General features: G+C 36.0%; 1 protein-coding gene across 1 annotated transcript; it reads left to right on the top strand.

The window, feature by feature from the left end:
• Positions 1-380: 380 nt before the first annotated feature.
• Positions 381-23,992, top strand: SH2D1A (SH2 domain containing 1A). The gene is made up of 4 exons (XM_081042327.1): positions 381-598; positions 12,698-12,761; positions 20,781-20,922; positions 22,211-23,992. Exons 1-4 carry the CDS (start codon positions 462-464, stop codon positions 22,249-22,251), a joined length of 384 nt encoding a protein of 127 aa, XP_080898453.1. The 5' UTR covers positions 381-461; the 3' UTR covers positions 22,252-23,992.
• The last annotated feature ends 509 nt before the right edge of the window (positions 23,993-24,501 follow it).

Genomic DNA, 24,501 nt, shown 5'->3' with positions numbered 1-24,501 from the left:
AAGAAGGACATGTACAACTTGCCTCTATCATCAACTTATTTGGGAACTAGTTAAGCTGTCATCTTTGCTAGCCTCTGGAAAACTGCTAGAACCAAAGTATTACCAAGCATTCCTCTGTGTACACTTTGGTAGTACAGCCCAAATCTTGCAAGGACCTTCTTCCCATTTTCCTCCCCTCTCCACATGAAACCTGTGTTGTGGGGGTGGGGCAGGTAGGGGATCGAACGCTGTGGCCATAATCAAGCTGCTAAATTGCTGAGCTGGTTTTAATTGAAGTGTGAGAAGGAGGTTTTAAGGCAGGTAGACAACATCCTGTTGTTCTGGTGCTCCTCTCTCTTTTTTGCACATCTGGCCTAACTGGGAGTCAGGTGGCTGACTCGTGCATAGTAGCAGCAGCAAGAGCAGCAGCAGCATCCCTTCTGCTGTCCCACGCCTCAGCCAGCCCAAGAGTCCACCAGGCCATGGATGCCGTGGCTGTGTATCATGGCAAAATCAGCCGGGAGACAGGGGAGAAACTCCTGCTCGCCACCGGTCTAGATGGCAGCTATTTGCTGAGGGACAGCGAAAGTGTCCCGGGCGTGTACTGCCTGTGTGTGCTGTGAGTATGTCGTGGTGGCTGGGTCCAGGAACTGCAGAGGGTGAGCACTGGCAGTGGGCATGAGTGGCAGAGGCAGGCAATGTGTGGGCCACAGGAGCTGGTCGCAGCCTCTTCCACTGCCCACCCGATGGCCCCTAAGGCTTATCTAGGTCCAGCCCAGGATTATGGTGGATCATGCTTTAGCTTAGTCCCCTCACTGGGGATTTCACTCTCCAGAAAGTACTCCCCAGTAATTTTTTGGAGCAGTGAATGCCACTTTGGGTGGGCAAACACAGCCTAGATTTTACCTTTGCTCCGAGAAACACCCAGTCTCCCGATTTCCATTTTGACCTCTAGTAGAGGCCGGAAAGGTAGAGCCCGGGGATGGTAGAGTGGCCAGATTTGGGGCCAGCAGTTCCTGACAAAAGAAAAGGCTTCTCTACACCTCTCTTTAAATGTATTTGAAGGTGTCATCCCAAAGGAAGACCATCAAATTCAGGGAGGGGAAGAACACTAAGAAACTGAATACATTACTTTAAGAATACAATGTCAGTTAGTTAGGATGTTGAGAGGAGAATGTTTGTGAGTAAAACTGCCTTTCTGTATCTGCTTATTTAGCTTTCTTTAGAGGAGTTGTGTGTGGGATAGGACCCTTTCTTAATAAAAGTTAGAACAGACAATAGTTGTAAAGGACATGGAGGGAAAAACCTTTGTTATGAATCACTTTTGCCCTTTATCTAACCATGTTTTTGTCTAACGTCCTATTTTTAATCAGATGCAACTTCATCTTTGCTCCAGAGCTCCACAGTCAGACAGACCTGACATTTAATCCTGTGCTAGTCCAATGCTAGGTTTTGTGACCTCAGCAATTAACCTCTCAGTCTCTCAGTTTTCTTATCCATAAAATAATATTACTACCTACCTCATAAGATTGTGAGGATTAAATGCCATAGTGCAGGTAAAAACTTTGGCACTTGACCTGAGACATAGTGAATGTTCAGTAAATGTAAGCTATTATTATTATTATATTCCTTTTTTTTTCCCAGTCAATTTCTTTCAGTACTCATGGGGCATTTCTAAGGAAGTAACTAGCTCAATTACATTTTGTCAGCATGATAAAAAACACCCATGGAAACAGCTGCTTGCACAGTAGGTTCTAGACAGAAACAAAATAAGGGAAAATGTTTGGTAGTAATTTTGGTACCTACTGATGTACTGCAAGGTTTTGAAGTACCTTCTGGGTCAGTAAAGAAAGATTACACTGAGGCTGATAATAGAGGATTTTCATTGTTTACTTTATTTATTTTTTTAATGGTCAAGTCACGTTTGTGGTACCTCTCAGGCCATGCTAAATACATTTATTATAAAGGCTTCAAAGGAAATAAATGGAAGCTGTTGAATTTCTTAGGCTCAGATCTTTATGTTTTGCTTATGTTACTGTTTTTCCCAAGCAGAAACTGGGGAAGGTCAATGAAAGCCAAGTAGAATTCTTAGGCCTTGTTATTATCAAAAGATGATGGAGGAGTGAGTGGGTCATGAAAGGGGCTTCTTTAGGAAAGCTGACAAAGGAGGGCCCCTTAAGTTAGAGGTGAAAAATAAGGTACAAAAAAAGCCTGTGCAAGGGAGGGAGAACAGAGGACAGTGTGTAGCAAGATGCACCTCAGGCTTCAACCACACTGTCATCTTTGTTGTTTCTCAAGCTTGCCAAGCATGCTTCCCCCTTAGGGTCTTCGTCCTTAATGTTGCTCTTGCTTCTTTCCTCAGAGGGGACTCTCTTGATCACCTTATCTAAAATAAGTACCCTCTCCTTGTCCTTGTTATACTCTATTTTTTTCTTCAAGGAGCCTTAAAGTATCTGAGATTTGTTTGTTTACTTATTTATTGCTGGGCTCTCCTGCTAAAATGTAATTTCCATGAAAGTAGGGACATTGTCACCTGCAGCAGGAACATAGTCTGGCACATAAAAAGCATTATGAAGCACATAATAGTCACCCAATATATATTTTTGAATTAATGAATGAACTGTCAAAGCAAATGCTATTTACTACAAAGAGCTATGGACTGATATCAGGCCAGCATGTGGACTCCTGGGAAGTCACTCAACTTCTCTGGGTCTTGGTTTCCATATTTGTAAAGTAGCAGTAGTAATATGTGCCCTGCCTTCTGCATAAGATTGCTGTTGGTAAAATATGCAACATATAAGGATAACTTTAGTCTTTTGCCCATTTAGGCCAAGATCATATATGGAATTAATTTAGGCAGGTGGGGAATTCTAAAACATTTAAGTTTTCACCCAAAGTGAATCTTGCATAAATGCAGTTTTTATGACTCTTGGTTCTCCATGCAAACCTCCTTATGAAGTAGCATAAAATAGCAGGCAAATTAGGAGTGCCCTGAGCATCTTTTGATGGACACACTGGGCCTCCAAGTCTCAGATGGTGATTGTTAGACCATGCTGCAGAAACAAGGCACACAGATACATTGCCTTTTATAAGTTCTCAACTTTTTTGAGACAAAGGTCCCTTTTGATAGACATAAACTTTTCATTCCCCCAATTTAGTACTATGCTGTAGTAACAAAATCACATTTTATTTTGAAATAAACCATGTACTCATTTTAAACCAAAATGTATATGCTTATGATGTGCAGCAGGAATAACAATGTAAATGGTGTCATAGATACATGAACAAGAAGGTAAAGCTAACAAACATGCACTGATTATAGGGTTTGCTCAGAATAGTTTCCTTTTATTTCTTCTTTTTTTTCTTTAATTTATTTATTTGGGTGATAATTGTTAATGAAATTACATAATTTCAGGTGTACAATTCTGTATTACATCATCTATAAATCCCATTGTGTGTTCACCACCCAGAGTCAGTTCTCTTTCCATCACCATATATTTGATCCCCCTTACCCTCATCTCCCTCCCCCCACCCCCCCTCACCCTCTGGTAACCACTAAACTATTGTCTGTGTCTATGAGTTTTTGTTTCTCATTTGTTTGTCTTGTTCTGTTTTTGGTTTATATACCACATATTAGTGAAACCATATGGTTCTCTGCTTTTTCTGCCTGACTTATTTCGCTTAGCATTATACTCTCAAGATCCATCCATGTTGTCACAAATGTTCCTATATCATCTTTCCTTAACGCCGAATAGTATTCCATTGTGTATATATACCACACCTTCTTTATCCATTCATCTATCGAAGGACATTTTGGTTGTTTCCATGTCTTGGCCCCCCATAAACAAAGCTGCAATGAACATTGCAGCACACACACATGTCTTTATGGATAAATGATTTCAAATTCTTTGGGTAGATACCCAGGAGAGGGATTGCTGGGTCATATGGTAATTCTATTTGTAATTTTTTGAGGAACCTCCACACTGCCTTCCACAAGGGCTGCACCAGTCTGCATTCCCACCAACAGTGTAACAGGGTTCCTTTTTCTCCACAGCCTCTCCAACACTTGTTGCTATTTGTCTTGTTGATGATAGCCATTCTGACTGGGGTGAGGTGATATCTCATTGTGGTTTTTATTTGCATTTCTCTGATGATTAGTGATGTTGAGCATTTTCAGAATAGTTTCTTATTCTATCTTTTGTTTATTTGCATTATCCAAGAAGGTTTGGTTGAGCTTCAGTTCCTGTATTTTATTGTAGAAATAACACATTGCATATGCCTTCAAACTGTAAACGATACTTTCAAAATATGCTTGCTCCTTCCCCGAGTTCTGAAGCCCCAGTCATGGCCTTTAGGTGTGGCCTTTTTCTTTGTTCAGTTTTGGGAAACTGAACCTCATCAAGTGCTAAGGAAGTTTTCCATTTATAGGACTACACACCTTTATTTAAAATGAGAAGTTGTTCTTCTATTTTCAATAAGTAAATTTAGATTTTTGCATAATAAGTTTATTAAAAATAGTTCCTGATTATTCATATTATAGAAATTTGAAAAATGTAGATAATGCAAATGAGGGGAAAACTGTCTATAGTTTTATAACCTAAAGTCAATTATTATTGAATATTGTCGATTTTTCTCTATATATTAATTTAAAAATTGCTTTGTAAACACACATATGCTCTTACAATATTGTATTCTGACGTTTTTTCCACTTAGCATGAAAAAAAAAACCATTCATATATAATGTCTTACGAATGATTTTTAAACATTATTTTTTTAGTCTCTAATTTATTTATTTATTTATTTTATTTATTTATTGGGGTGACAATTGTTAATGAAATTACATAATTTCAGGTGTACAATTCTGTATTACATCATCTATAAATCCCATTGTGTGTTCACCACCCAGAGTCAGTTCTCCTTCCATCACCATATATTTGATCCCCCTTACCCTCATGTCCCTCCCCCCACCCTCCTTACTTTCTGGTAACCACTAAACTATTGTCTGTTAAACATTATTTTTAATGGCTGCATGGTATTCCAGCCAACGAATGTACTATATTTTCCTTAATTAGTCATCTATTTTTAGACATTTGAATAATTCCATTCTTTTTGCTATTATAAATTGCATTATGATTCATATTTCAGTCCATACAAGTTTCCTTGTATTTGTAATTGCTTCTTTACAATGAATTTTAAAGATGTACAATTTCTAGGTCAGAAAACATGCACAGTTTAGGATTCTTTATGTATACATGATCACCAAATATTTTTTTCCTACATAGTTCTTCCAATTTATATATAACTGTCACCAATAATGCATGAGAGTGTCTCACTGAACCCGGCCTGGAAATGGGTATTCTTGTTTTAAAAAAATTCTCCTTCAAATTTGGTGTCTCACTCTTTATTTCATATTTCTTCGATTAATGATTGAGTGTCTTCTATATGGTCAGTAATCTATTGTAGTTTCTTTGTGTACTTTGCCCATTTAACCATTTGGATCTTTTTTATTTTTCTTAACACATTATGGGATTTTATATACTAATCCTTCATCTGTTGCAAGTATCTGTTCTCAGTTTGGTGTTTCCCAATACTTTTCTTTGATACACACAAAAATTGACATTTCTAGTAATCAAATCTATCACACATTTTCTTGATGTCTGATTTCTTTGCTTCCCAGCTTAGAAAGTTCTTTCTCCTCCAGAGATGTCATAAAACTTCACTTCAGGTTTTGTTTTAAATTGATGGTTTAGTTAGTTTACATTTAACTATTTAATTCCATTTGGAATTTTATTTTAATGTAGAGAAAGGATCTAATTTGCTTTTGTTTTGAAATAGCTAACAATTGTCCCAGTATAATTTATAAATATAACTTTCCTTCCCCATTGATTTATTAGCCTACTTTACCATATATTACATTCTTACATATAATAGTTATTGTTTTGCAACTATTTATTTGGTTCAATTAATCTATTTATTCTTGTATTACCAGCACTATAGTATTGTGGGGGCAGAAAAATAAATTTTTCTGCTTTTGTATTTACCTTAAGACCGATTTGTTAATTTATGCCCTTTAATATGAGAGGGCCCAAATTTTCCAGCCAGATTGTCTGGCTCTCCCAACTCTGGCCCTTAACTAGCTATTTTACCTTGGGGAAGTTACTTAACATTTGTATGTCTCAGGTTCCTTATCTTTGAAAGATAATAGTACTTACCTCATGGGATTATTTATGAGGACTATTGCATAAGTTAATATTTATAAAGTTGGCATGTAGTAGGTATTTGTTAATATAAATAAAAGATATATAAATAATTGCAATACAAAGTTAGATCATCATAGGAGTCAATAAATAAAACATTATGTGGTAGTTCAGGAGAAGAGATTATATTTGTTGTCAGGAATCATCGAAACTGGTATTACATAATTTTGCCATCAGACTAGAAGCTAAATGAATTTCGACAGTTCTGAAAATTCAAATTCACTCTGAAAGAATGACGACTGGGCCATAGAAAGTTCAGGGACCGCTTGAATCAGAGTATAGTCTCAATAATGATGGCTTTGTATAGGATATCATTCTTCTAGATATAAAAGTTCTGAAATATTTGTCAAAAACTAGCTACATTATACTTGTGTCTTGAATTTTGCACATAACATTAGTTTGTATAGACATAGACAGCATGGGTTCTAGCTTGCTTTGCTTGCAATGCCATGTAGAAGTGCAATGCCACTTCTAGGGGTTCTGGGTTGGAGTGGAAGGAGTGTTTTGAGATTTTTAATTGCATTGTGATAAATAGGGCGAGGATTATAGAGATAATGGTAATTAGTCATGTAGATGTTATCTAGTTGTGGCATTTCATTAAGGAAGGGGCTGGTCCTCAGTCTTTAACTTAAAAGGTTAACGCTATTTAGTAAGATGTAGCTAAAGTTTTTCTTTTGTGTTGCCCTTGAAGTGGTATAAAGAAGGAATTGATGTGGTCTGGTCTTGTCTGTTCTAAACCAAGATCTGTCCCCATCACTGACCCCTTGAGAAAATAAGAAATAAGTCAGGTTGCTTTCTTCTTGTCCATTTCTATCCAGAACACATTTTTAAGGTTTGGGGGACACTTTTGGGAGAAAAAGTGAATTTTAATATCAGCAGGGACTGAATCAACATATGCTTTGTAATCATTAAAATACAAAATATTACTTAAAAAATAATTGGCAATAATTATTCATTTTCTAGACTTTTTTCATGATAATTTTTAAATTCCAGACTTATTAACAAGTCTAACAAAATGTTTGATGGAGGAGGAAAATTAAAATTACACTACATTCTTGGTTTGTTTGTATTAATGGAAGGAGTCAGAGGAAAGATAATCCTAAAGGAGATGTAACAGTTTTTTAAAATGAATATAGCATAGGCTATATTTGTAAAGCTCCAAATAGTAATTTTGCTTCCTTTTCTTTAAAAAATATTTTTAGTCACTTATGTAACTTTGTAGGGAACATTAATATGCCAGGATGCATTTATATTAGTTTAAGTGTATTTCTAGTTTATATACATACAGGGATAGTTTTGAACAATTGTAATCAGAGTGACTTCTCCTTATGTCCACTTTTTTTTTACATACCATCATTTTATATCAGCATAATCCATGTGCTTACATTGTTTTTTTTAAAAATATAGGACCCTAACACCTTGGAATTTTGGTATGATTTTGAAACGTTCTTTCTGCTACCATTTCCTTATTTTGAGTAACATTCCTTATTTAGGGATACTTAGGTTAATTCCATTTTATTCACTATTAAAATAGAACTAGTATGAAAATCTTTGTCAAATTGCTTTTGCCTTTTGATTCCTTGGAGTGTATGAAGATAAGCAAGGTCAATAGGTCAAAAATATGCATGATTTTGTTGCTCTTGTTATAGCTTGCCAATTTATTTGCTAAAATGGTGATTTTTTTTCCAGTGGACAAGGAGAGAGTACAAGTATGTTTAGTTTGAAAAGTATTCCATATTTTAGTTTTATTTTATATTATAAAGTTATTGTTTCATAGTAAAAGCTGCAGCAAACAAAACTACAAAATTTTGTTGGGAAAGAGGGAGTAAATGTTTCAGAAACACTGCTCTCTGAAGACTGAAACAATTGAAAAAGCTTCAGCTTATATTTAAATAAAATTGCATTCTTAAAGCAAAGACTGATTGACTCTGGAGGAGATAACAGAGAAGTGCCCTGGGTGAGTGAAAGAAGCCAGCTTGACTTTGAGGAAATTTCCATTAATATTCCCAATGAGATGTGGGTATTCTCTTTGCATTTTAATCACTTTAATGTTCTTAGAGATCCCCTGGAAATCTTGTTAAAATGCAGATTCTGATTCAGCATTTCTGGGGTAAGGCCTGAGATTCTGCAGTTCTAACAAGCTCCCAAGTGATGCCAATGTTATTACCCTGGGAGCATAATTTGAATTGCACTCTTTTAAATCTCTTCCATCCATGACATGTGACAGCGAGAGTTGACTACCAGGGATCCTTCCTTGGTCAGTTACTTCAGCGACTTAAAAGTAGAAGAGATGAACTGCTGGCTTATCCGAGGGGTGAAACAATTTTGCTCATTCAGAAATTTGAGGGGTTGGGGAGTAGGAAATTGTTAATATTAGATGGGTTAATTATGAGAAGTTTTATGTGTCACCGACACCAGATTGTTCAGAGACTGAAGGAGGTAAGGACTTTTGAAGTGGTACTTAGGTTCCTGCTGCTTAACTGAAAGTGAGATAAGATCAGATTCGTTAGGAAACAACATTCAAAACAGACTCATTTATTTTGACTAAATGAGGCTGAATGGTAGTAGGAAAATAGATTCATTGTAGTTTTTAGAGACCCACTATTTTAGAAAGTGGAAAACCAGTTACTTAAATTTTTGCTTGCATTGTTGCTGAGATTTTTAAATAATGCTTTTCTACATCACATTTTAATGGTACTGAATTATTGTTATTAATCACTTCCTATAGGGAAAATAGAACTAAGGATCTATGCTATTTCCCTGCTTCTATTTCCATTTTATGTGTGACTTTAAGAAAATCATTTCAAGCCTATATTTCAAGTTCCCATGGTGAAAAACGGAAATCAAAGCTCTTGCCTTGTTCCCTGTAGAGTACTTATTGAAATCAGTGGGCTTTGAGGTAGATTTTGATTGCTTAAAAACACACAATACTTTAACAATGTAATGTTTTATATTTATTTAACATATTATACATATGCATATATTAACTTATTTTATATATGATCTGAATATTCCAGCAAACCTTCATAACAAAAATGAAACATTTCCTGTAATCATACCAGCAATTAAATTGATCTTTTTCTTTTTTGGTTTCACGAACTAAATGAACCTGATTAGAGTGTTTTCTTTTTCTTTTGTTTTTATTTTTGGTGCCTTAGGTAACCAGTATCAATGGATATTGATTAAATATATTGTAATTTAATCCACATATTTAAAGACTTAGTTCTAAAGGGGGTTAATGGTAAATGAGGTAAGTTACATAAGGATGACCTTCTGCTTGGAATGCTTTAGAGTCATCTGTTCTTTTAAGTTTAAACACACTTATTTTTACTGAGTTTAGCATGTATTCTAACCAAAGATCTATATTGACCTAAATTTGTGCCTAAGAACAACAATCAGAAAATGTCTTAAATAAAACTGTTGATCCAGATTCAGATTCATAATTTCAAATAATTCAGAATAAAGTTTACTTTATTCTGAATAAAGTTTACTTACTTTTCTATGAAGTAGAAATTTATTAGGCAAATTAAGTAGCATTGCCATATATAAAAAAATGCAATACATATTCTGTATATATTATAGTGTGGGGATCAAAACCTGGGACTCTAGAGTCAAAGAGTCCTGATTCAAATCCATCTTTGCTGCTTGATCTCTAGTGTGACTTTGGTTACTTAACTTCTCAAAGTTTCAGTTTACTCATCTATAAAATGAATTTCACAATATAAAGCTCATAAGACTTTTGTGGGGTCCAAAATAGATAATACATATGCTGTGGACTAAGTTGTGCTCCCATAAAATTCATATGTTGAAGCCGTAACACCCAATGTGACTGTATTTGGAAATAGTGTATTTAGGAGGTAATGAAGGTTAAATAAGTTCATAATAGTAGGTCCCTAATCCAAGAGGACCTTATAAGAAGAAAAAGAAGAGAGAGAGATTTCTCTCCATGCAAACAAAGAAGATGTCATGTGAGCACACAACAAGAAGGTGACTGCCTACAACCCAAGAGAAGAGGCCTCAGAATGAAACTTATGTTGCTAGCACCTTGATCTTGGACTTCCAGCCGCCAGAACTGTAAGAAAATAAATTTATTTTGTTTAAGCCACCCAGTCTACAGTTTTTTTGCTATAGCAGCCTGAGCAGACTAATACAGATTTTGGTACCAAGAAGTACAGTGCTGCTGTAACACCTAAAAATATGGAAGTGGCTTTGGAACTGGGTAATTGATAGAGACTAGAGGAGTTTGGAGGTGCATGCTAGGAAAAGTCTCCATTGCCATGAATACAATGTTGGTAGAGCTGTGAATGTTAAAGGTCATTCTGGTGAAGTCTCAGAAGGAAATAAGGAACATGTTATTGGAAACTCGAAGAAAGGCCATCCTTGTTATAAATGGCAAAGAACTTAGCTGAACTGTGTTCTGGTATTTTGTGGAAGGCAGAACTTGCAAATTGGATATTTAACAGGAGAGCTTTCTAAACGAAGTATTGAAGGAATGGCTTTGTTCCTCCTGACTGCTTATAGTAAAATGCAAAGAGGGAGAGATGAATTCAAGAAGGAATTGTTAAGCAAAAAGATACCAGAACTTAAAGATTTGGGAAATTCTTAGCCTACCCATATGGTAAAAAGTGGAGAAAACACCAAGGGTTTGGCTGGACAATCACTCCTTAAGAAGATTACCCATGTTATTAACTAGCCATCTCACCAGAAGCCAGAAATAGAGTTTGGACCAAAGCATCAGAGACACTGTCAGTTTGAATCAAAGGGAACAGGACAGGACAACATGGAAATTTGTTTGCAAATGTGGTTTATCTTTCAAGAAAAAGGAAGAATGGCTCTGAAGGCGATTCAGAGATTATCAGGGATGCCAGTCCCACCACCTGCCCAGAGTTCACAGTACAAGGAGGCAAGTCTGCTTCCATCTAGGTTTCAAAGGTAGGATCAGAGCCCAACAGAGTTGAGTGGGTAGCCCTCCCCCCCTCAGCTGTGAGGGTGATAGTGTCACCTCGTATACCTGGAGGGCAGAGCATCAATCCAAAGAGGCTTATTCTCAAGCATTAAGAAATTGGCCTTGTGAGGTTTTAGACTTGCTTGGGAATGGTAATCCTTTTTTTCCTTCTTTTTCCCCCTTTTGGAATGGAAATGTCTGTCCTATGCCTGTCCCACCGTTGTATTTTGGAAGCACACAACTTGTCTAGTATCACAAGTTCACAGCTGAAGAAGAATTTTTCCTCGTGATGAATCATACTCCAAGTCTCACCCAAATATGATTAGATCATATTTAGATGAAACTTTGGACTTTAGAGTAGATGTTGGAATGAGTTAAGACTTTGAGGGCTGTTGGGATAGAACAAATGTATTTTGAATGTGAGAAGGATGTGAATTTTGGGGCACCAGTGTGGAATGAGTTGGACTGAATCATGCCCCACTCAAATTCATATGTTGAAGCCTAACCCCCAATGTGGCTGTATTTGGAGATTGGTCTTTAGGATGTATTTAATATTAAATGAGGTCATAATGGTGAGGCCCTAATCCAATAAGATTGGTGGTCTTACATGAAGAAGAAAAAGAGAGAGAGAGCAATCTCTCTCCACACATGCTCACAAAGAAGAAGTTACACGAGCACATAGAAAGAAGCCACCTACAAGCTAAGAGAAGAGGCCTCAGAATGAAACCTCTGTTGCTGGCATCTTGATCTTGGACTTTCAGCCTCCAGAACTGTGAGAAAATAAATTTCTTTTGTTTAAGCTACCAAGTCTATGGTGTTTTGCTATAGCAGCCTGAGCAAACTAATAAAGCATATAAAACTCTTGGTGTGTAGTAGAAATCCACTATATAGATATACAATCTGCATGCACACTGAGTAATGAGGGAGAATGTTTATTTATCTGAAAGGACAAGGAGCTTTCAAGTACTTTAGCAGGACTCCTTTATAACTCAAATTGCTCTTACTTGTATATTATAATACATTATAAAGTAACATATAATAGTAGTATAGAAATATAGTATTATATTTATAATTAATATTATTACTATTATTTTAAGTGGGCCTGATAGTACCTTAGCCCAGTGAAATGTTTTCACCTTAAGGCTCTATATGTACTTAAAATAACAACACTGTACTTTGTTAAACCTATTTAATAATTCACAATTTTTACCAGTTACAACACGTCTCTAGTTTCTTTCTGTCCAAACTTTCTCTCAACTCGACAAATCTTTAGAAGTGTGAGCTCCCACAATTTTTTTAAAAAAGGAAAAGATAAAGAAAATTTACTGGAAGCTGTGATTAGCCAGATGTAATATGCAAGCAAGTTAGATTCCCAGGCTTTTCTTCCTATGAATGTCATGGTGCCACATACGTGTATCCCAGAATATGTAACATTTATATGTAATAGTTAAGCTCAAATTTAGAGCACGCATTATTCTTTTGGAATTTTTCAGTAATGGAGTTTATTCTTTCACAGGTATCAAGGTTACATTTATACATACCGAGTGTCCCAGACAGACACAGGTTCTTGGAGTGCTGAGGTATATAACTCTTTTATTTATTTTTACTTCTGCGTGTCTTGGGGAAGTGTTTGTAATTTTGGCGGGTTTTGTAAAAAAGCTGTCAAAGCCTACATTCCCAAAATATTCACCAGGTTCAAAATCACTAAAGCGCCAATCCAAAATTGTTCATGGATCATTTAGAAGGCTTTAGAGAGTTTTGGTCTTAGTTCTTTTTAACCTCCATTGCATGGAGTGGTCTCACTTTGGGGAAAAGATTTTTAAAAAGCTGAAGGATTGTGTCAAACTTTTAGTGCTGCCAATGTAAGCATACGGTGGCAAGTTCTTGAACTTAATTGCCATACCTTGTATATAGTTAAATGCTACGTTATTTACCAAAGGAACTCAAAGAAGGGAGAATTTTCCAAGTATTAGAGTAATCAGCGCTGCTCTCCGTGGAGGCAGGACTCCCAGCTGAGCCATGTGTGAAGAACATGGAGAGGTGGAACAGAGATAGAGGAAACATTGCAGCGGTTTTTAAGTTATGCTCTGCACAATCCTAAGGTTCTTCTACCTGGGTGCCTTGGGGATGTCTGGGGATGGCAGAGGCAGAGAAGGATATGAGTGGGTATGCTTTTGGGCCCACAATTTGTCTTTAATCTGAGCAATTCCCCTTTATTTTGCTTATCAACTGGGGCTCTGAGTAAGATTTCATGAGAGAAATGGGTTTTGATGGCTTTGAAAACATTTGGAAATCACTTTAACATTGCAAGAAATGCCCATGAAATGAATCTATTTCTGTATATGAGAGTAGTATATCATGTATCACCAATGCAGAGGTCTCTACAGCTGAAACTTTTGACCTCAAATGCTTTCTCTGATTTCTGATTCCTTAAAATAGTCCATCTTTATGAGAGCAATTACTTATGAGCTGCTTGAAAATATATGAAGCATGGCAGTTAGGTTTGAAAACTTGTCACCGTATGCTTGCATTGGCAGCTCTGTACAAACAACACAGTAAGGTTTCATAACCTTGGTATGTCATGTCTCACAGCTGTGCTCATGTTGATATATGGTGGTGTTGAGTGGTGTTCATTATTGTTGTTGCATGTTTTTGTGTGCCATTGCGAGAATGTTTGAGCTTGAATTAGAGCAATGAACAAACATTACATTTCTTGTTAAACTTGGCAAGAGGGGAAGTGAAATCAGGGACAAGTTAGTGCAAGTTTATGTGGATAATGCCATGAAGAAAATGGCAGTGTACAAATGGATTAAATGTTTTTCTGAGGGGAGAGAACGCATCACTGATGAAGAGAGGTCAGGGTGGCAAGTAACAAGCAGAACTGACAAAAACCTTGCAAACATTCAATTGTGTATCAAAATTATTGGTTGACTGTGAGAAGCATAGCAGACCAAGTAAACATCTATAGAGAAACAGTTAGGAAAATCTTAGCTGAAAATCTTGGCATGAGAAAGGTGTGTGCAAAAATGGTCCTGAAGGAGCTCACCAATGAACAAAAGCAAAGGAGAGTCGAAGTTTGCCAAGATTTTTTGGAGAGACAAGATGATGTTTTGGGCCATGTTATCACTGGTGATGAAACATGGGTATACCAATACCACCCTGAAACAAAGTGTCAAAGTGCACAATGAAAGTCAACCAAATCTCCAAGACCAAAATATTTCTGTCAGTCCAAATCAAGAGTTAAAACAATGTTGTTAAACTTTTTTGATATCAGAGGGATTATTCATTATGAATTTGTACCAATTGGACAAACAGTTAACCAGGGTTACTATTTGGAAGTGCTGAAATGGCTGCATGAAAAAGTTAGGCAAAAATGACCTGAACTTTTTGCCAACAATTCGTGGCTCTTGCATCACGATGATGCAGAAGTTCACAGGGCACTGTCTGTGAGGGAGTTTTTAGCCGGTAAACAAATAACTGTATTGGAACACCCTCCCTACTCACCTGATCTGGCCCTAAATGACTTCTTTCTTTACCCGAAGATAAAGGAAATATTGAAAGGAAAACATTTTGATGACATTCAGGACATCAAGTGTAATATGATTCAGCTCTGATGGCCATTCCAGAAAAAAAGTTCCAAAATTGCTTTGAAGGGTGGACTAGGTGCTGGCATTAGTTGCATAGCTTCCCAAGGGGAGCACTTCAAAGGTGACCATAGTGATATTCAGCAATGAGTTATGTGCCACTTTTTCTAGGATGAGTTTGCGAACTTAATTGTGATACCTCATAAATGCTAATACCCACCTCTATTAATAACTCAATCAATCTATGGATTAATGAAATTCTAAAGCTTAGACATAAAAAAATTAAAACAGCTCTAACTCTTACAAATTCATCAGTAAACTAGAAAGCACAAATTGCAAGCTATAAATGTTTTGAACTACTGAGATGAATTAGGGCAAATTTTCACACACACTCTTGCTTTATTTATATCAGTTTAATTAATACTGCAATACTAATTAGAGGAAAAGCATTACCATTATAATCAAAACTAATTTATGCTTGTTTATTTTTAAAAATTCTCTGCATCACTGTGGAGATGATTAAATAAGAAATTAAATTTCATTTATTATGAAGAATATTTGTATATGATATACACACATATATTTGTGTAAAATTTGACCAGAAATAGCTCTTCTCCCTAGAGAAGTAGCCTTCAGTGGATGAAGAGTATTCTTTATGGAAAGGATCTTAAGTTATTAACCTTGTCTTCAAACTTGTTTTCTTCCATTTCAAGTATATCATCATATGCAGATTATTACATGCTTGTGATCATATTAAGGAAGAAAGGGCTTATTGAACATAAATACTCTCTCATTCAGTTGTCTGGTCTCACCCTGTTTATGTAATAATTTTGTAATTCTCTGCACAAAGAGAGCAGAAGATTGGCATATTTTCTCCAAAGGGAAAACAGTTTTAAAAAACTCTTTAGATTTATTTATTTATTTATGTATTTATTTATTTATTTATTTATTTATTTATTTAATTTTCAAGAATGTATTTTTTATTAGTTTCAGGTGCACAAGACAAAGTAATACTTAGACGTTTATCATTTGAAATGAGCATTGCATTTTTTCTGTCTGCTAAATTTGCCTTCTTACTTATGGTTTTGCTAAGGTGAATATTAAACTAGTGTGTATTTTCAGAGCTCAATAACCTGAGTGGAAGAAATTTCTCTAGAGCTTATTGAAGACCAGTTGTGATCCAAAACATGATTCCATGGATAATTAAGAGATGAAAACATGGGAAATGTGCAAATTTGAACAATAGTTGAATTCAGTGACAGGATGGGAGTTGTCAGTGAGTGGTACAATTATTGTGGTAAACATATTAATATTTTCAAAATTGGGTAAATGACAGATATTTACATGTTTTTTGGAACAATGCTTTAGTTTGCCACACTGCAGGAAAAATCATGGCAGTAGCATTCCATCCTCAGTGCAAAGATTATGCTAAAATTCTGGGTAAGTCTGAGATTTGTTTCAAAGAGTGGAATAAAATTGAACACTGGATCCACTGAATTATGAATAACAAATATTATGTCCATTCATTGTCTAGTGTATTAACTGTTTTCATGTGACTTAGGCTATAATTTTGCTAAATTGTTAATTCAGAGAATTCTACATATCGTCAAATATCATTTATCAATATGTACCTTGCCAGAAGTATATTGTAAAAACTGTATTAACCTCCCCCTGCTGACTTTGGTTCCTTTGGGCTTTTCTGGATATTTGATCATCAGTAGATCAGTAGATCCTAAATAATTTTACTTATTTAAGTAAGCAAAACACTATAAATGAGATCAGTTATTTGCCAAAGAAACATTCATCCCAAATTCAAATTGCTTTTATGTATCCAGTGCTATTATTTCTCTCTGTTAGCATGGATAATCAAGTGTTAACTATGTATAAGTCCCCAGAAAAAAAGATACTTCTGTTGACAGATGGTTTTACAAGCCACAAGAACAGCTAAAAGGATGTGTGGTTTCAAATATTTCCATACTGAAGGAGTTTCTTTTCGATTGGTGACTCTAACTTCACCAAAATCTGTTACCAGAATCTGTTTGGTCTAGTCCTGATGATCTGAAAGGCAGAGACTAGGTCCTAGGATCTAGAGCCATTTCTGCCTCTGGTCATCTGTGGGACCTTGGGCAAGCTGAACCAACTCTTTGTATTTCCATTATTTTTTTAAAGTTTTTATTGCGGAATATTGGGGAACAGTGTGTTTTTCCAGGACCCATCAGCTCCAAGTCAAGTTGTTGTTGTTTTCAGTCTAGTTGTGGAGGGCTCAGCTCATCTTCAAGTCAAGTCATTGTTTTCTTTCTTTTTTTTTTTTATTAGTTTCAGGTGCACAAGACAAGGCAATACTTAGACGTTCATCATTTATATCCCTCACACTGTGGAACCCCCTGCCCCCATCCACTATCCTTCCGACCTCACACCGAGCCATCACATTATATATATAAAATTATAGTTGGCATTCATTAATGTTTAGCTTCTGGTGTACAATGCCATGATCGGGCATCCACAGTATCCCTGAGGTGGTCTCCCAAATAGGACGCATGTCCATCGGATACCCAACAAAATCTTTACAACATTATTGAATACATTCCGCAAATTAATTTTCAAAAATCCCTGAGGATAAATCAACAAACAACAAATGCTGGCGCGGATGTGGAGAAAAGGGAACGCTAGTGCACTGTTGGTGGGACTGCAGATTAGTGCAGCCACTATGGAAAACAGTATGGAGGTATCTCAGGAATCTGAAAATGGAACTACCCTATGATCCAGTAATTCCACTCCTAGGCATCTACCCGGAGAAATCCAAAACTCCAATTCAAAAATCTGTATGCACTCCTATGTTTATTGCAGCACTTTACACAATAGCCAAGATATGGAAACAACCAAAATGCCCATCGGTAGATGACTGGATTAAGAAGCTGTGGTACATTTATACAATGGAGTATTACGCAGCCATAAAGAAGAAAGAAATCTTATCATTTGCAGCAAAATGGATGGATCTAGAGAACATTATGTTAAGTGAAATAAGTCAGAAAGAGAAAGACAAGTACCATATGATCTCACTTATATATGGAATCTAAAGAAAAGAATATGTGAATGAACTAATCAGAGTCAGTTTTGGGGACGCAGAGAAAAAACCGAGAGTGGTTAGATGGGTGTGTGGGAGGGGGTTGGGGATAAGGGGAAAGGTGAAGGGATTTGGAAGCAGCTGGTAACCACAAGATGGCCTCAGGGTTTTTCTTTTGAAAATTAATTTGGGGAAGGTATTCTATAATGTTGTAAAGATTTTGTTGGGTATCCGATGGACATGCGTCCTATTTGGGAGACCACCTCAGGGATACTGTGGATACCTGATCATGGCATTGTACATCAGAAGCTAAACATTAATGAATGCCAACTATAATTTTATATATATAATGTGATGGTTCAGTGTGAGGTCGGAGGGATAGTGGATGGGGGGAGGGGGGTTCACAGTATGAGGGATATAAATGATGAACGTCTAAGTATTACCTTGTTTTGTACACCTGAAACTAATAAATAAATAAATTTATGAAAAAAAAAAAAAAGAGAGCTCACACACACACACACAAAAAAAATAAAAAAAATAAAATGAAATATGTGGCTTAATAATGAGTGTATCTTTTAAACTGTTTTAGTAATTTTTTTTAACTGTAGAGGGATATTTATCCAACCCATATATATACACATACACATGTCTAAAATAATGTTCATCGAATGTTAATACTTTTTACTTCTGAGTGGTAAGATCTGGAACAATTTGTTGTTGTTTTTATGGTTGTATACTGTCTAATTTATTTTTTGTAATGACCATGTATAATTTTTAAAAACCAAGTAAGTGAGTAATTACACTAGAAAATAAAAGGGCCTGTTTATTCCATCTCTAAAAAAAAAAAAAAAAAAAAAAAAAAAAAAAAAAAAAAAATTAAAAAAAAAAAATCCCTGAGGCCATCTTGTGGTTACCAGCTGCTTCCTAATCCCTTCACCTTTCCCCTTGTCCCCACCCCCCCCCCCCCGCCCATCTAACAACTCTCGGATTTTTCTTTTTGTCCCCAAAACTGTTTCTGATTAGTTCATTCACATATTCTTTTCTTTAGGTTCCGCATATAAGTGAGATCATATGGTACTTGTCTTTCTCTTTCTGACTTATTTCGCTTAACATAATGTTCTCTAGATCCATCCATGTTGTTGCAAATGGTAAGATTTCTTTTTTTCTTTATGGCTGCGTAATGCTCCATTGTATAAATGTACCACAGTTTCTTAATCCAGTCATCTACCGATGGGCAATTTGGTTGTATCCATATCTTGGCTATTGTGTAAAGTGCTGCAATAAACATAGGAGTGCATACAGATTTTTGAATTGGAGTTTTGGATTTCTCTGGATAGATGCCTAGGAGTGGAATTACTGGATCATAGGGTAGTTGTTGTTTTCAATCTAGTTGTGGAGGGCGCAGTTCACTGTCCCATATGGGAATTGAACCAGCGACCTGGGTGTTATGAGCACTGGACTCTAACCAACTGAGCCAACTGGCCATCCCTGTATTTCCGTTTTTCAATCTGTCAAATGAGAAAAACCAAATCAGCCAATAACTGCCAAAATCTGAGGAACTAGTAGGGGCAAAAGATAGGAAAGTGCTTTGAAAATGAAAGTCCTTTAGGGAAAATAGAATGAGTTATTTTGTACAAATCACCTGCTTTTGCAATTTGGAGATTCTATCTTGGAGCCAAATAATTGTTTGGACCCCTGAAACAATGGCCATGTTATTTTGGATAAGGTAGAGTTCTGGGAAGGTGTTTTGACCATAGAAGTGGAGGTGAGTGCAAGAGTGTTCTACACCTACTGATACTCCTAGCTGTGTGAGCTTATGAATGGACACTAATTTAAAGCTCAAAAGAACTTTCCCTGTGCTTTCAATGAAAAAAATTACCCCAATGTAGGAAATGGCTGAGAGTTACTATGGACAATGTGGTATCTTCAGCTTTTAGTCTAGTTGGCAGAAGTCTGCATGCCAGATTTCATATTTTCTTATTAAAGGCTAATAAATAGCTCCCACCTCAAAAATCTTGCAGGTGGAATAGTTGAAAAACAACTTTCTAAAAAAAAAAAAAAAAAGCTAGTCGTTGTTCAATTGCTTATAGCAATACTATTTTATTTCATGTAAAATGACAGTTTTGAGCTAATGCCTAAAGCTTGACTCATAAGCTTTTGCAGGAAATTGTTGATTTCCAGCTGTGTCTTTGCAAGACAATTGATGTCAGGAAAGGAATACATTTTAATAGTCACCTACAAATAATGATCTCTTCAAAAACAGAAAACAAACAAACAAAGGTGACCTTTTATAGTCTTTAATTTTCGTGTCATAGACAAAAGCTTGTCACAGTGAAGTGTTGACTGAGAGAGTAATTTGGGGAAGGATATGGAAGTTTCCCAAGGAGGAAAAAATTTAATGTGAAGAATGAAGCAGGACATATTGTGAGGTGAGTGTATAGGGCTAACTAGCCATGCGTTGTGTGTATCGTAACAGTCAATTTTAATTTCCTGTGTAGCATTTTATACTGTGGGATGATGACAGGGAGGATGAATTGTTTGTTTGTTTGTTTTTGGTTATTCAGGCTTTCTGTTAATGACCTGTAGGATCTGTGTTTTTTCTGTGTTTAACGGCATCTTCTCTGTCGGTGAATTCATTGTGCGTAATGGCCTGTATACCCTTAGAGTTCAGGATGTATGATGGGTAGCAGGCAGGAAAGGCAAAGCAATGAGCAAGAGCTTGGGCAAACTAATACCACCATTGGGAGAACTGAAATGACAGCTCATTAGCTCCTCTTGCAGAGAAATTCAGCCAACCAAAGTAAGCTCTTCTGGAATGCTGTTTTTAATTCTTCCTTATGTTTTCAAATATTTGAACAAGTTACACAAATGTTACCTCTCTTGCACATTTTGTAGGCCTTTTTGTATCATTATAAGGTAAGTGAATAATTTGCTTGGATTTTATTTTCCAGACAGCACCTGGGGTACATAAAAGATTTTTCCGGAAAATAAAAAATCTCATTTCAGCATTTCAGAAGCCAGATCAAGGTATTGTAATACCTCTGCAGTATCCAGTTGAGAAGTCCTCAGCTAGAAGTACACAAGGTACTACAGGTATGGTTTACTGCTAATGTTTTAAAATTTATTTTAATTACACTTGACATATTATATTATATTAGTTTCAGATGTACAATATAGTGATTCAACATTTATATACCTTATGAAGCGATCACCATAAGTCTAGTAACCATCTGTCACCATACATAGTTATTACGATATTATTAACTGTATTCCCTACGCTGTGCATTCCATCCCTGTGACTATTTTATAACTGGAAGTTTCTGCTTCTTCATCCCCTTCCTTTTCTGCCCAGACTCCCACCCTACTGTTAAATTTTGACAGGGTTTGGAAGCTCAGGGTTATGAGTCAACCTATTCATAAACATATAGGAAGTTCTACAAGAAAAATGCAATGAGAAAGTACATGTAGCTAGCAAATCAAGTGAGAGGAGACTAATATTATGCTATGAGTTCAATATGCTCTGCTATAAACTTTTATTAAAACTCTGCAAAAATATAAAAAATTCTATTAGCCCATAACATTTAACCTCTCTTGTTCCATCTTCTTCTCCCCAGTCCCTTCTGTCAATACTTAATTACCATTTCACTTCACTAATTTAGACACAAATAATTGGAAAGATGGGACAACTCAGAGAATATGTGGGTGTTTTTACCTTTGCTTAGTAAACTGTATTTTCCCTTCAGGGATGGAAAAGCTAATGTTAGCCTGGTCCATGTGATCCTGATTTCTGAATTTTTGGTTCTTGAATTAATGAAATTTTATTGTGGCAAAGGAAATGAAATTAATAGATTTTATTATTCCACAGGAACAAATTCTTAGATTTCTTGAGCAAAGTTGTTTTAGTGTATGTGTCCAGCTAACAACTGAATATTAGAAAATGTCTGAAGCTATCAGATATGTAATTGTTTACTCATCTATTGAAAAAGGTCGATCATTTGGAGTAGGAGGATATGCCTAATTGAAACAATAAATATTTATGATAAAAGAAAATGAGTTGTATTATTTCTGGACAGGGACCCAGGCTTAGGCATAAACTGACAATTAAACTCAAGTGGCAGATTAAATTAATGAATAGTTGACTTTTATAATAGAAATGGAAATAGAACTCCAATTTACGAATTGACTAATTGTTCTTTTCTGCTCAGTATTCCATTTTTTATAGTTCAGTTTTAAATACTAGTTGCTTGAGCTGTACCATTGGGTTGTATCTCTGTGAGCTTTATGCAGTTGGAAATTTAATGATTATAAGTTCAAGTTAGCCTGTAGTTTTAATAGCTTGTAAGTTTATCTTCTCTTGATTTTTGTTATTACTTTTGTTTAGGGAGAAGAGAAGATCCTGATGTCTTCCTGAAAGCACCGTGAAAAAAACACACCTTGTACTTTATGTTCAATAATTTAAATACATGCTAAGTCTTATATATTGTAGATAATACAGTTCAATGAGGCTACAAATGCATTTCTAAAACAATCATAGTTCTGTGATGGAAGCATCTAGTATGATGTAAAAGCTGAAATGGACTTTGCAGATAATGAGGAGCAGGAAAAAATAATTCCACAAGTTATTTTCAGTTATATATTTACAAATGGGAAACGGTTTAAAACATAGTGATGCTTAATAAAAGATTAATGTTAATTCTTGTCAAACATAAATAAAAACAATCCTCAGTTTTTCTCAAAAACACCACTTTTAGTGAAACATTTGACAGCACTGATTTTTAAACGTCTTATATGGCGGATAGCTGGTTTGTGTTGCTCATGTTTGTCATGTGTGATTCTACATTAGACATTATGCTCTCCACTAGCTATGGTGATGTAGGCTGTTTTGGGATTTGTGAAGCTGTCCACTGTGTGCTAAAACAAGTACTAGATAAAGAGTGAATAATTTCTGTTTAATTCTGAAAGCAACCTTCTTGCCATTGTTCTGATGTTGGAGAGTAAAATCCACAGAACAATTTGGAGTTTAAAAATCCAATAATTTAAAATATGTTATAAATGTTTATTACAATTGATGCTACAGGATTCAAAATTATACTGTGAATCTGATAAAGTGGACTTGACTTCTCATTTACTTCTGTCTGCCCCAATTTTTGCTACTCCTGTAAAACCTCATTTTGAAGGGGAAGCTTCAGCAACTGCAGCTCTTCAGCTATGGCTCAGGAGTAGCTGATTTATGTCTCTCTATTAGGTAGCCATACAGACCACTGGAAGTAAAGCTTATGGTTGCATAAATTTTTAACAACTCCAAGTGATTGCAACCTAAGTGTGAACCAGGATTTTACACAATGATGCAGATTTGTATTTTCTTCTCACATTTTATGTTTTCATGACTCTTGTGATTTGATTATATGTCAAGTTGCCTCAGGGCTCATAGAATTCATTCACTCAACACACACAATAGGCACTGGGTTAGAAAAGTAAAAATACACCTGGTCCCTGTGTTCAAGCAGCTCACTACTAGTTGGACAAGAAAATAGTAACAATAAAAGACAGAAAAAAGTAACAAGACAAGAAAATAACAATAAAGGGTGATAAGTACATGGTACGGTGGCAGGTGAGGTTCTCAATGTATAGGCACATCTGTCTTTAGAAGCAGAGTGAGTCAACACAAATGCTCTGGTCCATGGTTCAGAGGAAAAGGATGTTTTATTGTACACCAATAACTTGGAATTCTGGGTTATACATGAGTGGTGGTGAGCTTGGTAAATAATTAGTGAACTGCCAAGAGACAGAGCTACTCTCCGTGTGCTGGCAAGATGTGACTTCTGAACATTTAACATGGATGCTACGGAAGTGCAATAATGTATTGTGGGCCATTGACCATTTCTAAAGGTAAAAGGATCACTTTAACTTGTAAAGGAATTCAGAAAGTTTACTTTAAAAATAAAATACACATGTTTAGATTTTTTAAATTATTTGTAGCTTGGGTTTAAATTTTAATAGATGTAACTACTATTTTTACACCACTTTTTTTCATTCTGGAATAATCTTAACATATGAATTATGTTTGCCTGTTCCTATACCAGAGCCTTTTCCGATAAAGCTTTTTTGAATCATCAATGGTCTTTCATATTTTAATAAAGTATTTGAAAGCTTTGTTTACCTAATTTGTCTTAAAATATTTCTTTAAAAATATTTAGATAGGAGCTATTCATATATTAAATAAAACATTGATGAGGAAGGATCCAAAATGGCAGAATAGATAAATTCTGTGCTTGCCTCCTCCACTAACCACATTAAAATTACAACTAAATTATAGAACAATTAACCTGGAGAAACATATGAAATCTAGCTGAACAGAAGATTTAAAACTAAGGATGCAAAGAATAAGCCTCATCGAGACTGATAGGTGGGGCAGAGATGCAAGATGGGCTGGCCCCACACCTCTGAGTGGTGGTTGATAATTGAGAAGGAAATCTCAGCCACAGAAGACCCCCACACCTGGAGGAGTGAGTGATCCCAGTCCCACACTCGGCTCCGCAGCTCAGAGCACCAATGCCAGAAAGAACATCCACAATATCTGGCTGTGTAAAACAGTGGAGATTCTGACCAACTGGGTGGGATGGAAGGCTGTGGGAAACCCAGATGTCCTCTTAAAAGGCCTGCACACAGACT

The sequence above is a fragment of the Rhinolophus hipposideros genome, assembly GCF_964194185.1.
Source record: "Rhinolophus hipposideros genome assembly, chromosome: X".
Taxonomy (NCBI): domain Eukaryota; kingdom Metazoa; phylum Chordata; class Mammalia; order Chiroptera; family Rhinolophidae; genus Rhinolophus; species Rhinolophus hipposideros.
This window is presented reverse-complemented; position numbering and strand designations above follow the sequence as displayed.